This window comes from Falco biarmicus, chromosome Z, assembly GCF_023638135.1.
Source record: "Falco biarmicus isolate bFalBia1 chromosome Z, bFalBia1.pri, whole genome shotgun sequence".
NCBI classification, from domain to species: domain Eukaryota; kingdom Metazoa; phylum Chordata; class Aves; order Falconiformes; family Falconidae; genus Falco; species Falco biarmicus.
In genome coordinates, this window is record NC_079311.1 from 59,863,508 (window position 1) to 59,880,554 (window position 17,047).

The following is a 17,047-nucleotide window of genomic DNA, read 5'->3' on the forward strand; positions in this document are numbered from 1 at the left end:
GAGAAGGTATTCTGGAAGAACCACAGCTTTTGTACGTAACATTTTAATGGCCTTCCAGGCAGATTAAGCATCATTCCCTTTATCCATTAGTTCTCTTTCACATTCTGGGGTTTGAGCTTTGTTCAAAAAAACCCTCACACAGCCCAAGGTGCTTTCAGGAGAAGCATTCAATCCAGAACTCTTGCTGGCAGATCCAACTGACAACATACCAGCCAGCTGCTAAATTCTGTTTCTTGAAAAAGTAACAGAACTTTGGTCATGTAATTGTGTGAATTGGGCTCTACAAATCAACTGCAGGCGAACTGAGAAAGATTTGGAATCAACTCTTAATTCTGTCTTGGGCTCAGAGATAAACAGGGAGTACATACTTGATAAAATCACAGATAAACCGCACATAGAAAAAAAGATGGGTGACTTTGAAGGGTCATTTAGTCCATCTTCTCTTTCACAACAGATTGTTATGCTATAATGGCTTGAAATTATTTCATATATAAAGTGCTTCTAAAGCCCATGGCAGGGGGGTTGGAACTAGATGAATCTTTAAGGTCTTTAGGGTTTCTTAGAGTGAATTGTTCAGACTAAGTTCTGTATATTAGATATTACATTATTACACTTCCATTAAATTTGGCTTATTTTTCCTTTTTGTAATCCAGGTAAACCGGAAATGTTTCTATTTTACCTGAATATGGAACACACAGATTGTTTCACAAGATTCTTTATTTGATGCATCTAGGAGTTAAGAGAAAGGCTGGTTTACATAAAGGAAACCTTAGCAAGTCAACGATAGTAACACAGCCATAGTCAAATGAAAGTGTGGAATGGACCCCGTGCTAATGAGTATAAAGAAAGTACTGAAAAACTTCTAGGCTTCCAGCTTCACCGACTCCAGTAAGGAACGTGCTTCTTTGTACTCTTCAGCTTCTTCCAATTCCTTTTCATTTTCCTAGAATAAAAACCAAAATTTTTGAGTACTTTGAAAATAATTGACATGGGATTAAAATTAAAAAGGTAACTGAAAAATAACTGGTAACAACAGATGAGGGGAATGCTAAGGTACTCAACAAAATTTTTGCCTCAGTCTTCACTGACAATCTCTCTTCTCACACCTCTCAAGTAGATGGACCTCAAGACAGGGACTGGGGGAGCAAAGTCCCTCTCACTGTAAGAGATTGAGTTTGTGACCACCTGAGGAACCTATACATACGTAACTCTATGGGACCCGACAAGATGCATCCCAGAGTCCTGAGGGAATTGGCTGATATAGTTGACAAGCCACTCTCCATGATATTTGAAAAGTCACAGCAGTCAGGAGGTCTCCAGTAACTGGAAGAAGGGAAGCATTGCACCCATTTCTACAGAAGGTAGAGAGGAGGACGCTAGGAACTACCAACCTGTCAGCCTTACCTCTGTGCCTGGGAAGATCATGGAACAGATCCTCCCAGAAGCTCTGCTGAGGCACATGGAGGACAGGGAGGTGATTCTCAAGACAGCCAGCATGGCTTCACCGATGGCAAGTCTTGCCTGACGAACCTAGTGGCCTTCTGTGATGGAGTGACTGTATCAGTGGACAAGGGAAGAGCTATGGGTGTCATTTATCTGCACTTCTGTAAGACCTCTGACAGGGTCCCCCACAACATCCTTCTCTCTAAATTGGAGACAGACTGATTTGATGGATGGACTGTTCAGTGGATAATGAATTGGCCAGATGGTCACATCCAGGAAGTAGTGGTGAACGGCTCAATGTCTGGATGGAGATCAGTGACAACTGGTGTCCCTCAGGGGGTCCATACTGTGACCAGTACTTTTTTGTATCTTCATCAATGACAGAATACAGTGGGAATGAGTGCACCCTCAGCAGGTTTGCAGATGACATCAAGCTGAGTGGTGAGGCTGACACACAAGAGGGATGAGACGCCATCCAGAGGGACCTGGACAAGCTTGAGAAGTGGGCCCATGTGAACCTCAGGAGGCTCAACAAGGCCCGGTACAAGGTCTTGCCCCCAGGTTGGTTGTATCCCCCAGTATCAATACAGGCTGGGGGATGAAGGGATTAAGAACAGCCCTGAGGAGAAGGACCTGGGGGTGTTGGTGGATGAAAAGCTGGACGTGAGCCAGCAATGTGTGCTCACAGCCCAGAAAGTCAAGTGTATCTTGAGCTGCATCAGAAGAAGCGTGGCCAGCAGGTTGAGGGAGGTGATTCTGCCCCTCTGCTCTGCTCTGGTGAGACCCCACCTGGAGCACTGCATCCAGCTCTGGAGCCTGTGGTACAAGCAAGACGTGGACCTGTTGGAGGGGTCCAGAGGAGGGCCACAAAAATGATGGGAGGGGTGGAACACCTCTGCTGTGAGGAAAGGCTGAGAGAGTTGGGGTTGTTCAGTCTGGAGAAGAGGCAGCCCCAGAGAGACCTTACTGCAGTACTCAAAAGGGGCCTATAAGGAAGATGGGGACAGACTTTTTAGTAGACCCTGCTGTAACAGGACAAGGGGTAATGGTTTTAAACTAAAAGAGGGTAGATTCAGACTAGATGCAAGGAAGAAATATTTTTACAATGGGGGTGGTGGGGCACTGGAAGAGGTTGCCCAGAGAGGTGGCAGATGCCCCATCCCTGGAAACATTCAAGGTCAGGTTGGATGGGGCTCTGAGCAATGTGAATTTGAAGATGTCCCTGCTCATTGCAGGGAGGTTGGACTAGATGAAATTTAAAGGTCCCTTCCAACCCCAACTATTGTATGAAACAAGAGATATATAATTACTGAAAACACTGCTTCTACATGACTCAAAGCACAGATAATCCTTTTGTCCTACTTTAGGTCCAAGATGATGGCTGTCATGTGTGAGTAGATTTCATCTATGCATACCTTTATTTTATTGTTAAATATTTAAAACCAAGGACAGCATAACTGGAACCAATAACAACAGATGTCAGAACAAGAGCACTGTTAGGAAAAAGCTTAAGCAGATTGACAATTGAAAAATACCATACTACTATACAGTTCATTTTAATAAAAGCATTGCAGATTAGCTCAGCACAGAAAGAAACTCTTGAAGACTTCCAAATTCTTAACAATAGTAACTCCCCCCCTTCCTTGTTTTAAGTTTGTACAGCACACTGCATGGATCAATAGCACCATTTCTGCATGCCAATGAAATCTAGATCAGGCAACTGTTAAGTAATGAGCTGAATGACAAAAGGACCCTAAATCCTGCCCAGTACTGCGCATTTATTTTGAAAAACTGTGAAGGCATAGTACCTGAGGGTAAGACACCTTGACTTCTCTTTTGAGAAGGGATTTGTGTTTTAGCCATCAAATGCGTCTGGGGGTTGATTTAGGGTATGTATTTTTAGCCACACAATACCATTTACATGTGTAGCTGAATTCTTGATGAGAAGGCAGCTTTTAAAATAAGCATGATGATCTCCAAACTTGGTATTGTTTCAATAAACCTACTTGTGTAAGATCCTACTTATTACTGCAGGTAATGTATAAAATATGGTAAAAAATGTGGCACTAGTACTCGTCTCACTAATACAACATAAAGCAGTAATCAGCAAGGACTCAGCTGTCTTTTTTTCTTGTCCATAGCATAATAAAAATAATAGGCAAAGTATTTTTACTATTTCAGTTCACTACAAGTGCATTATATACATCTAGACTACCTAGAAAACTATCTAAAGCAGATGAACTAATTTTTCTGATCATGTAACTAGCACAGGAATTCAGAGTCCATTCTAGCAGTTCAGCATTTAAGTGTATGTTGAGTGTACACTCCCTTAAAGACAGCTTCTTTAGAATACAGACATATTCTAATACACACAATTTTCATACACTGAAGACCAAGTCTGCAAAAACAATTATCTAAAATGAAATATTGGTATGTTACAGAATATGAGTCTTGGGACCTCTAAAAAGTAGTTCTTCAGTGCAGTTCTCGTCTGCTGCAACTGCACTGCAGACAAGCATGTTTATCCAAGTTCATCAAGGAACAGCAGCAGCATTTCTTGATCAGTGGGTTCTGGTGCTATACTTACTAGTAGCTGAGTAAGGTCTGCATGTGCGACTTCTAATCTGCGCTGGCAGTCTGGAATCATCATTCGTGACTCTTGTAAGATTTCAATCTGTGAAAATCAGAAGCCAATGAAATAAGAATATATTCCAGGTAGGAACTTTACTTTTTAACATAAGTCTTTGCTCTGCCGAATCAGTAGTCCAGTCATCATCTAGGAACTTCAGAACAGTTGTATCCATTTCTGAATAGGCTTTTTTATTAGAAGACACTCACTTAGCATAATTGCTTAAAACTCTGTTAATTTACAGGACACTTCCATTTACTTTGTGCTTGATTAAATATAAAGTATTAAGTGCGAAAGAGTATTTAGAATAATTTTTCCCTTAGGAAAAAACTACTGCCTGGTAAGCTTTCCATACAGCATTTGTTAAAAAGGCTATTTAAAACAAACTTTCTCCTGCTGTCACAAAGCAGCTTCATCCAAAATGGGATCAGCTGGTTATATAAATATCTCCTGCATCTTTTGGGTAATAAAGAAAAACAGCGTTCAGATAATACCACATAGAGATAATTACTGCATGAAAAAAGTTATTGAGTTATTGATCACATTGTGTGCACACTGCAGGAGGCTCTGACTGAAAGACAAAGGTAAAGAAAAATGAAAAGCAAAGACCAGCAGGCTCATATTTTTGATGCTTATCATGCATAAAAAGTTATTACTTATCTTTGTGCTTCATTTTAGGAGAAAGATTATTCTCACCATGCACTTTGAACAAAATTACTAAACTGGCACCCCACTGAATCTGAACATCCTGCCTCCTCCTAAAGAAAACAACTCTAGATTTAAACAAGGGAACGTGTGTTTCATGGAACATTTCTGGATCCAAAATCCAGCCACTGAGAAGAAAAGGTGTGCAGAATTGTTCCATAATGTTAAATCTATTTAGAAATGAAAACGTTAGGTATTTAAATATGAAATCTCTTCTGGATTCACGATAACCTAGCACAGAAGGTGTTCCCTTTAAATGGCTTACTTCATTCTGTCATTCCTATGTTACATTCTCCATTCAGTATTAATGCTGTTGTACTGAAAGGTCATTGTAGAAGCGAAGAAAAGCTATAGCTAAGAATGTACTTATGCATACAGGAAGGCCTTTTGTAGTAGTTACCACCATGTTTTTAAGTGTCATGTATTTAAGTTCTTAGTTCAAGTAATTTTTGAGATAAAGAGTTTAAAAACTTCATTTCTAATTTTCTTTCAGAGAACCTAGCACATAACCTGTCTAATGAAGCAAAGATGGCTGAAAAATGTTTTTTAAAAAATTATGCATCTCCAAGGTCTAGTCGCTGGTGTTACCACTTTTCTTTCAAGCATTCAGTGTTGGACCGTATTAAAAATAAGACTAGGAACTCTGCATACTACACTTTGAGCAGTGAATAAATAAAGGTTTGTAACTTCCATAGAATGAAGTGTGCCATAAACTGCATGAGATGATGCCTTCTGCTTTATGTAGTAGAAATTTGTTCAATAAAGAATACCTACAGAGTGAGAATATCCAATGACGACTTCCTTGGGCCAGCACCGCAAAATAGTTCTGTATTGTAAAGCTGGCAGATGATAGGAAAAGTAGTAACTTAATTGATATATGCCATTCAATAAGCAATCTGGGAAGGCATATTAATCTAGAATCTGTAAGATGTAGTCCTGGCTGCTCTAAGAAAAGAATAAAACTACTCTGTGCCAAACAGAATTTGACTGTGATCCAAGATGTACCTGACGTTTATTTACATTTGCCCATAGTTACACAATATAAAACAAAAACCAGAAGGATGATAAATCCTGGAATTAACTATATTCAGTAGGCACAAACAGTTGGAAGTCTGGAACAGGAATTCTGTGGAACCAATATTGTTAGTTGATTACCAAACTACCTGTGCAAACTTTGATAACTTACGCATTTTTTTCAAGTAATGCTGGTAATCCCAAATAGACAATTTACTGTTATAAACGTATATAATAAAGTCAAAAGCTGACATAATTAGGTAACCTTTAGGACTGGAATTTTTAAAGTGTTTGCTCTCCAAATTCTATCCAAATTCCACCAGTTTCACATGGAACACTAAGGAGTTTAAATTATAAGCAGGTCGCAGACGAAGTTATTACATGAAACTGATCTAACTTTGCAAAGAACCATAAATATCTGCAAAGTTTCTGTGACTTACAATGCCAAATAGAAGTAATAAAAAACTGGGAGTAACTGAGTACATCTAAATACAGCGTTAAAGAGAAAAGCAATAAAGCACAAAAACATGTACAGGGAGAAGCAAATTGAATTTGTTGTCAGTAAGTGCACATAGGACCAAAAGAACTACTGTGGCTACAGTGAAGGCAACATCTCCTTTAAGTGTGCTGAAAAAGCCAGTTAAACAAATCTCTTGAACCACCACATTTCTAGTCAGTTGTCTTTCAGGATTTAAGATATTTGTACTAAGGAAGCAGATGTCTGCCATTTTTCAAAAGAAAGCAGTTTCCTCAGATGTAATGGGAGCTCTGTAACTGTTGGGATGTATACAGCCTATTTACCAAATGCAATGTGGATTTTTTGTAAATTGGATCAGATGTCAAAGAATTGGTATGCATAATGCACTATCAGTAGCCTTCAATCTGTTTTCCAGAAATTCCAGATTGCAGTGACAGGTAAAAGCAGAACAGATGTAAACACACATCCACCTACCAGTTCCTTAAATGGAAGGGCACCATAGCTAAAATCAGACAATTCACACATTCAAAATAAGCACAAAGGCCAAACATGACTCTATGAGGAAAACAGCTGAGAAGGTAATGCCCAAGCCATTTTCTACTTTTTTGATCACCTAAGCACTTACACCGAAACAAATTTTCAGTAATTTAACAATATAAATAAATACAACTGCATATGAGTGTTGACACCAAGTATTCTGCAATAGGAAGCAATTTTGCTCTGCCTGATGCATGTTACATAACAGGGACAACAGTTTAATCAGCTTCAAAAGTTTTATCAGCTGGCCCAGTCAGCACGGGGTTTATGAAAGGCAGGTCCTGCTTGACAAACCTTATCTTCAACAACAAGATGACCCACCCAGTGGATGAGGGAAAGGCTGTGGATGTTGTCTACCTGGACATTAGTAAAGCCTTTGACACCAGCTCCCACAGCATTCTCCTGGGGAAACTGGCTGCTCATGGCCTGGACTGGCACGCTCTTTTCTGCATAAAAAGCTGGCTGGATGGCCGGGCCCAAAGATTGGTGGTGTTACATCCAGCTGGCAGCTGGTCACCAGTGGTGTTCCCCAGGGCTCAGTACTGGGGCCAGCTCTGTTCAGTATCTTTATCGGCGCTCTGGATGAGGGGATCGAGTGCACCCTCAGTAAGTTTGCAGATGACACCAAGCTGGGCAGCAGCGTTGCTCTGCAGGAGGGCAGGAGGCTCTGCAGAGGGGTCTGGACATGCCGGACCGATGGGCCGAGGCCAGCTGGATGAGGTTCAAGAAGGCTCCGTGCCGGGTCCTGCACCTGGGTCACACCAGCCCCACACAGCGCTACAGGCTGGGGCAGAGCGGCTGGAAAGGGCCTGGTGGGAAAGGGCCTGGGGGTGCTGGTCGGCAGCCGGCTGGGCATGAGCCAGCAGTGTGCCCAGGTGGCCAAGGAGGCCAGCAGCACCCTGGCTTGTGTCAGGAGCAGTGTGGCCAGCAGGGCAAGGGAAGGGACTGTCCCCCTGCACTGGGCACTGGTGAGGCTGCACCTCGAACCCTGTGTTCAGGTTTGGGCCCCTCACTGCAGGAGGGACGTAGAGGGGCTGCAGCGTGTCCAGGGAAGGGCCACGGGGCTGGGGAAGGGTCTGGAGCACAAGGCTTGTGAGGAGCAGCTGAGGGAACTGGGGTTTAGCCTGGAGGAGGCTCAGGGGGGACCTTATTGCTCTCTCCAGCTGCCCAAAAGGAGGCATACGCAGGTGGGGGCTGGTCTCTTCTCCCAGGTAATAAACAACAGGACAAGACGAAAAGGCCTCAAGTTGCGCCAGGGGAGGTATAGATTGGAAATTAGGAAACATTTCTTTACTGGAAGGGTGGTCAAGCACTAGAAGTGGCTGCCCAGGGGGGTGGTGTAATCACCATCCCTGGAGGTGTTTAAAAAATGCATAGATGTGGTAGTTTGGGACATGGTTTAGTGACGGACTTGTCAGTCCTGGGTTAATGGTTGGACTTGATGATCTTAGAGGTCTTTTCCAACCTAAATGATTCTATGATTATATGAAAAAGGTGGAAGCAGTTTTTGTTCTTTTTTTTTTCCCCAGCTGACCCACACCTAACCAGGAGATTTAGAGATATGCAAATTATTTGAAAACAAAATTCCATATTCATTTTATAAAGACAATCTAATAAAGTACTGGGTCCCAGGGCACAGTGACAATATTGTTTTCTATGACAGAAGTGGTGTTCAAAACACAGGAGATAGGCTAAAATACATGATAAATGTCAATGAGTGATATGTACCAATTAAATACATGCACATGAATACATATGCATGCTTTTAAATACTGCCTTATAATCACTTGCCCTTTTGACTGCTGCACAGATAATCATAACAGTATGGATCTACTTGAAGATGGTATGGAGGAAAAGAAAAAACATGCAAATAAATCAGTTTGCTAGGAAAAGTGCTACAGGTTTGCATTCCTTTTCATCAGAAAGTTTGTAAAACACTTGTAATTCATTGATGAATTACAACCATTATCTGATGGAAAAGACAGAGACCCAGAAGATAAAAGGCTATCTCCAAGTATTGTGAACACCAATGGTACCAAAATTAATAATCCTACTAAGAAAGAGACTGTAGCACAAAAGTAGTCATGCTACACTTACACTTAATACCACACAGTATTACTTCTCACCTCTCTGGTAACCAGGGAATATAAAGGCATAATGTGCTGGGCCAGGTGGCACAAGGACATAGGCAGTAGGACAGCACAGGTGATGCAGGAGAAAGCTGGGCATAGAGAAGGCAGGAACTGAGAGGATAAATGGCATTAAGGTGAATATACAGGGGGAAAAAAAATCCAAACATACACAAAAACTGTAGCAAACCAAGTGTTACTAGTTCTACTTCCTTTGAAGCAGCTTGCTCTGTTTTCACATAGGAAGCCCAAAAGAAGCTTGAGCTATCCACCAATACAGGATAGAAAAGCACGCTGCAGTCTGTTGTAGGTGGGTTGTCAAACATGGATCAAAACACTTCCAAAATACCAGAAAGAAAAGCCTGCTGTAAAGAACTGGAGAGCACTGTATTCTATAGTGCTTGAGCATTTGAAGAACTGAAATGGCCATGTATCAGCCATAAATCACCGATCATTTGTAGCAAGAAAGCTAGAGGAGAAAATGTTCTAGATCTAATGCCTCAGTATTTCAAATGAGCTTTCTTTGCAGCTCTCAAGTGAGGGCTAATCTGTAGAGGGATGAAGGTGGGTTAATTGATAACATACAGCTGTGGGCTGGCTTCAGGGCTGAGGAGGTTGGCTGACATAGATAAGGGGCACTGTGGCTGTTTCTGTTAAGTGGTTGGGCAGCCAGTGAAGAGGGAGCAGCCAAGGAAGAGAGAAGGCATGCTCTGGGTGAGGAGAAGGCAGCAGAGGGACTGGCATGAGGGGTGTTGGTATGAGATGGTAAAACCTTGTTGCAGCTTGATAGTTTGGATAGTGCTGCAACACTAATCCTGTTTCCTCTAAAGCAGATCATTTTAGGAGATAAAAGGGAGAAAGGTTCCTTTGGTCTTTTTGGAAAACAGTTTGTCATTGGCTGTTTTCCACTAATATACAACTTACAGGTTTTCGTCATTGTCAGTGGCAGGGGGTGGAAGGAGAGCACCACGTGACTTGAAGTTAAAAAATGGAGATGCTTTCAGAGGACAGAAGCAAAATTCAACATTCTCCTCTGAAAAAGTTCTTCATTAAATACACTGTATCATAGATTACAGATATTGCTCATTTAAAATTAACTAAGAGGACAGTAATGGAATTATCCATTATAGAAAATTGTCATTTAATCAGCAGGCACACATTTCCTTCTGGCAACTCAAAGTTCTACCTAAACAGATCCATGTTGATGCAAGTATAAAACTCACCCTGTGAACAGGTGAGAGGTGGTAACCATCCGAATGAGGAGGTTTCTTTGGGAGTGGCATAAAGAAAACATTAACAAAAGATGTGCTTTCCCAACAAGAATGGCTCAACCTTGTTAGAATAGCCAAATTTTCTCTCTCTTCCCCTCCACTTTTTGTGGGGGAGGTTAAACTTAGGTGAGAGGCTGATAGGGTTGGGGTTTTCTTCTGTTGTTGGGTTCTTTTGATTATTAAGACAATATGCAGATTGTGACTCCCATGCTTAATGTAATGCATGCTTTGCTAAAAGATACCAGACTGGTTAGGAGATGTTTTAGAATAAGCTTGAAGGTTCAGAACAAATCTTCCATCTGTTTTGTGGAAGTGAAATACCTGGGGAAATATTTGTACTAAAATTGCAAGCAGAACAGACACGAGAGGTTCCCTAGATAAAGAGAAGGCAGAAAAGTGAAATTAAGATTTTTTTTTCCTCCCTCTAGAACACAGGGAAAGTGAGCCCAGCTGAAGAAGGGATGAATCATGTCCCATTGTGGTGGCACGTCTTTACTACCATAAGAATGTTGCCCGTACTTACACCTACCTAGATAAAAAGGGTAACAGCTTTTAGAAAACAGAACAGAAAAATTAAGATCACAGTAATGATTTTTTGTCATTTGGTCTCTTTCAGAAAGCATACTAGGCAATAAAACCAAAGTTTGAAAACGTTTTTCATACCAGTTGTATGTTAGGAATATTATTCTGTACTTAATACAGGGAATTCCAATTTGCTAGCTTTTAAGGAAGCAAACTGTGCTTGTTAAGGATACTGTCCCAATACATAAAGGGGAAGCATTAGACTCTTTATCAGCAGTTCTACTGCCTCTTTACCTAAGCAACTAGAGCTAGAGTTCATATTATTACGCAAAGATCATCTGTTCCTAGGAAAAAAAAATTATGCAAATAATCAGACTGAAGTGAAACTGTATGTTTCACTTCAATCTTACCGTATTTGAGAGGTGAGAAGAATGAAACTTTGTTTGAACTAGTCAAGTGGGCATCAGAAACAGCTAAAAATTTAAAAAGCCAGCTGAACTAACCTGACTATTTCTTTGAGGCTAAATAGACATAAAAAATGAAAAAGTTAACGAAAATTACAATGTTCCTTTCAGCAAGAACTCTTTCAGTAACAAGATTACCAGCAAGTTCTTATGTTCCACAATAACTGTCCAAACCAATATATATCGTTTCCAAATACATTTCTTTTGATCTGTTTCAGGAGATACTCTCCATTTCACTCAAGGAAGGAAGAAAAATACTGCTGTTTTCACTAATGCTTGTAAAAAACTGTATTAGCAAGATGTACTTTATGTACTCTTTGGCATGCAGATATTCTATGTTAAGTCCATTGGATTTTTAATTCATCTGGAAATGACATTACTCAAGAAGTAATTTGGTAGTGTAGGATAACCTTTTAAAAAATGAAAATTTATCATTTATCAGTAAAAGTGCTGACAGTTAACAAAAACGTCAGAATATATCTACAATCCCACTGACAGAAAACAAGGAGTAGGTTTTTCCTACGCTCACAGATCTCAAGATAAAAGCATTAGCTGGGAAAGGGTGTTTATGTATGAGAAACATCAACAACTACAGAAATACAGAAAACTACTGGTTCTTACCGTTAGTCTCCGCTCATTAGTGATTACAGTGCAAAAAGTTTCCATTACAGATCAAATATTATGAAGTTTTCTGTAAAGTCTCCATATATTGGGAATCATTACACAACTGTGTAGAATCTAAGGCTTCATTACAAAAAAAATCCACAAAGCAGTACAACTGCACTACTTGCTGCTATCAGTCAGGGTTCTTCATGACCCCTACAGAAACTACATGCAGAATTTACACATGGTGGAATACACTGTGTCTTTTAATATTTTTTCCTAGCTTCTACAAAGCTGGTAAGTTTTGTATGTGATAGTTCAGTTTTTAATAAGATTGTTCTCAATTTAGTATTTTTATTGAAGTACTTAATAACACTTTTTCCTGCAAGCCTTACAGGTTAAGAAAGTGTGATTGAGGTATTTTTTTTCTTTCATAGCCTTTTTTTTCCGACTACTGGTCTTCACTTACGTTTTTTTCTGCCAACTGAATTGTTTTAAACTTTTATTTGTATTTCTTTGCCATGGCATAACAAAAGCAGGGCAGGACAGACACATGAACTGAAATCTGAACTTACTAAAAAAGATTTTACCAAAGGGATACTACTATACTCAAAGAGTTGAATTGTTTCATCTTCCTATTAACTATCAAGCATTCTCACTTCACTGCAACATTTGCATGTACCAGCAAGCACTTAGTTTACCTAACAGCATCCAGACCGTGTATTTTCAGATTCTTGGTATTTCTGACAAAGAGAGTTCATGATGGCCTCATACACACTGTCAGTGAGTGACAGCCATCCTGACACCAAGTGCCAAGTAATCCATATACACTCTCAAATTTAACAGTTCTGGAGTAGAGGAAGTTTCTATAAATGCTTATTATGACTTTTATAAATGATAATATTTTAGTTGAGTATTCATATAGCAGGAGCCTCGAAAAAGGTACAGGAGATTCTTGTATTTTAGGATGACTATGATTACATAAAAGCAAAAAAGGATTTTATAAAACAAATTTTATGATCGTTCACCTGTTTCTTAATTCCATAATCATCACAGGCTTCAGCTTTCATTTTTTCAATCTTTTCTTCTTGCTGTTTTGCTTCTTTTTCGTACATAATTCTTTCCTTTGCCAATCTGCAATTAAACCAAATGTTTGTGTTAATCTGGTTCCATTACAGTAAAAAGTTACATTGATAACTCCCCCTCCCAAGCTGCACCCCTATGAGATAATACAGTTTTATTTTAAAAAAAGCCTCTTTACCACTGCAAAAACTGCATCTACGAAAAGCCGGATTTAGCTATAACATATAATAATTCTTAGGAGAATAATTTAAATGTAAAATATTTTTGAAGGCTTTGCATGGTCTTATCCATATAGAATATCCTAAAAAGCTGTATGTTGGTGCATCATTTCAAATACATAACAGAAACAGATAAGCTGCCTTGTAGATCTGGATGACGGCTAATAAAGACAGTAGTACCAAGAAGAAAGCTACCTATCTCAAAAAAGTCCTCACATCACAGGTACCCAAAGCAAACAATATTATATGTCTGCAAAGACAACACTGTTTATCATTGGCTTTTAGATCAGCATTTGTCAGACTTTCTCAATGTCATCGAAGTTTTCATAGTTTTACAAGTGACCTATATTGGCTCTTACAGTCACATGGTCTTTCCTCTTTCCTATTCGCTGCTGAATAACACCACTACACCTGCAGGAATGATAAGACATCCTTCTTAACTTTTTTCAGTCACTGCTAACACATGTAAAAGCAACAGCAATTCCAGGTTCACAAACTGTGATCTCAGAACATCTTCTTCCTGATCAAAACACTTCATGCCATTAAATGCATTATTTCCCTTAACAGTTTTTATATAAAATAATGAAAAATAAAATTCCCAAATTACACAGTAGCCTTATAATCTTGTGCTCCTTTGATTTTTTTCTCCTTTACCTTGATGACAGTCTGGGGGTTATAGACAGAAATAACAGTTACAGCCACGTACTATATGGCCTATCTTTCAAAGGGAAAACAATCCATCTTTTAATCATAACAATGGACCCATATGTAGAAGCAGAATGCTTCTTGCTAATAAGCTGTGCTGGTTTTGGCAGGAATAGAGTTAAATTTCTTCACAGTAGCTGGGATGGGGCTATGTTTTGGATTTCTGCTGAAAACAGTATGGATAACAAAGGGATGTTTTTGTTATTGCTGAGCAGGGCTTACACAGAGTCAAGGCTTTTCTTTTCTGCTTCTCCCACCATGCCGCCAGTGAGCGGGCTAGGGGTGCACAGGAAGCTGGGAGGGGGCACAGCTGGGACAGCTGACCCCAACCAGCCAAAGGGATGTGCCGTAACATAGAATGTCACACTCGGCATATAAAGCTGCAGGAAGAAGAAGGGGGCTGACATTTGCAGTGATGGCGCTTGTCTTCCCAAGTAACCATTACACATGACGGGAGCCCTGCTGTCCTGGGGATGGCTGAATACCTCCCTGCCGGTGGGAGGTGGTGAGTGGATTTCTGTGTGGGCGGCTTTTGCTTTACCTATTAAACTGCCTTTATCTCAACCCAGGAGTTTTCTCACTTCTACTCTTCCGATTCTCTCCCCCACCCACCGCAGGGGGGAGTAAGAAAGCGGCTGGGGGGGCTTATTGCCAGCTGGAGTTAAACCACAACACAAGCACGGTATCAAGAGTAACGCACATAATTTTGAAGGTCAAAAAGGAATAATTAAGGTAGTCTGGTCTGATGCCCTCCAGTAATTTTTACATTGCAGTCCCATCACCAAGAACTCTATTTGTTGTTACTGCAATTCTGCTGTTGCATCTCCCACATTGTTACTTATGTTCATTAGGTATACACTGGATTAAGTAATGCCAAACCTGAACCAAACATTCTTCAGGATCCAGAGAATAAGGAAGTAATTTCTGATCAGCTAATTCAGGACCAAAACAAATATTGAGATGCTACTGCAGAGAGTATGCCAAAGAAAATCCTTCCCCAAACAAGAATAAGCAACAGATTAACCTATATAAAATGATTAAGGAGAATTTAACAGCCAAAAGACCACAATCGGATCCAAGAAGCAAAGAATATATTATACAAACTTAAAGTGAATAAATAAAGGTCTAGCAGAGAGCTTCACGGTCATGTTAGTGCATCAGAGCAAATTAACTCCTGATTTGTCACAGTTAAGCGCCCTACTACAAGTGCTAGGATGGACAGGAAGGCAATGGGGTGACAAGGACCTTTTGTGAACTGAAGCTGCCACAAAAGCAGCACTGTAGTAGCATCTTGAGAAAAATTTCCAAGAGAATATGCTGATATTGCAACAGCAGGAACTCCATCTGCTTTTGTTTAGAGTTTATATCACCCATTTTTTTGCTAAAATAGCCCTAAGCTGTGGCTCCACAACAGTTAAGCTGGGCTGTGGCAGCCCAGTTTCAACCTGGGAGACTCACATTATCAGAGGGGCCTTCAACTTTGTCAGGAAGCTTTAACAGCATGCGGAGCATATACTGTAGGTATTGACTACACCAGCTTCTACAAGTCAGCCAAGTACTACCTTTGAGAAGCAGAACTGGGGAAAGACAGCAGCCTAATTACTAATAATAAAGACACTAAATCAGTGGCTGTAATTCCAACTACTGGAACTAGCTCCAGTATTAACATCAGCAAATATTGATTTAATAGAGGATGAGTTAATTGCTTGATCAAGGTTACTTGATTTAATTCTAGGCAGTATTATTTGCTTTGCTATTTTTAGGTTCCAAAAAAGTAAATTTTAACCAACATCTGTCACAGATGATATTATTTTTTTTCTTAAATTGAAAACAGCTAATTTCCTTCAGGAGAAGGGGGAGAGAGATTAAATGCAGTTTTTATGTTGATTCCCTTACTGAAGTGTGTATGGACTAAAGGCAACTTATATTGCTAAACCCAGCATTTTTAATTACTTTAATTTTTAGCTAAAACAAAAGGTACAATGTTTGTCATTATGTTTTCACATTCACATCTCCCTATGGACACTTAAGTTTTCAAACTGACTGCTATTCAAATTTGCTTACTTTTATGCAACAGCAAAGGACTGCATGTTCTGGCCTAGTTCAGAACTAAATTTAACTTCATTTTTTGCCCACCTTTCTCATATCTGGATACTTAAGAATTACATCCGTATTTATCTACCTATTTCTATTTCTGTAGTAATTGTACACTTCAGAAGCAGAACTGGAAACGTTCTGCTTTCAAAAAAGGAAACATACGAAACCTGAAATACAAGACTGTTTTCTGTGACAGATTTTCCACTGCACTTTGTTCAGTAATCAGAATTGTCCAATGTAATGTTCCATTTACCATTGATAAGATTGGGATGCTGATGTTTAATGCTATTAAGAAGTTTTGATTTGAAAACATTTCCTGTACTGCATGCTTCCTCTAGATGTCATGAAGCCATTTCTACTGAACATGTAGCTTGGGAGATGCTAAATTAAATCAACAGCTTGCTTTCAAAAGTAAAGTGAAATTCTGGAACAGAGCAATACTACCCCTTAATCACCTCTCAAAAATTACAGAATTCTACACAAAAATACCCACATAACACTTTGTTCCTCTATTCTTCCTTCAATTGTTGTCTATCTACAAACAAAACCTGTGTTGGGTTTTTTGTTTGCTTGGGGTTTTTGATAGTTTTGGGGTTTTTTTTGGTGGGGGTGGTGGTTTTTGGCTTGTTTAGTTTTTTTCAAAAATATTAAAATGGATACTAAGCCAGAATCTTGATATATGGTGTGATCATACACAGTGAACAAAGATAAGAATAGCTCAGCAGGTACCAGAAAAAAGCCAGACCATAATTTGTTGCATTTCAAGTACACAGCTTATTTATAGATAAAAAAACCTGCAAACGTTAAAAAACATTACGGGCATAACTTCAGCAGACATTCTACAGTATCATAAGAAAGATAAGCTACAGTAACTTTAACTCTTAACTGGAAGAATCCAAAATAAAAAAAGGAACCAATGTAAATTACCGCAGTTACACTTGTATACTACACATATATACACCTAACTTGTACATTACAGGTATATACTTGTATATGTGTAATAAGCCTTTATTTACAACAGTTCAGTAAAACATCCTCTTGTTTTTAAACAATCTGTCACCTGGTACCCACCTGAAACCCTATGGTTAGCCTTATTTCACCTACACAATATCCTGCATACTGTAACAGCTCTGCAAATAAACCGTGTAT

The 17,047-nt window shown here is 39.6% G+C and overlaps 1 protein-coding gene across 2 annotated transcripts in view; it reads right to left on the reverse strand.

Moving 5' to 3' along the window:
• Window positions 1-699: 699 nt before the first annotated feature.
• Window positions 700-17,047, reverse strand: part of TBCA (tubulin folding cofactor A) — a 31,587-nt gene continuing 15,239 nt past the window's right edge. For both annotated transcript variants that reach the window (XM_056325187.1, XM_056325186.1), the window contains 3 exons: window positions 12,824-12,929; window positions 4,031-4,117; window positions 700-943 (listed from right to left, as the gene is read on the reverse strand). In XM_056325187.1, coding sequence (XP_056181162.1) covers window positions 863-943; window positions 4,031-4,117; window positions 12,824-12,929 — 274 coding nt within the window. In that variant the 3' untranslated portion in view covers window positions 700-862. The remainder of the gene's footprint in view (window positions 944-4,030; window positions 4,118-12,823; window positions 12,930-17,047) is intronic.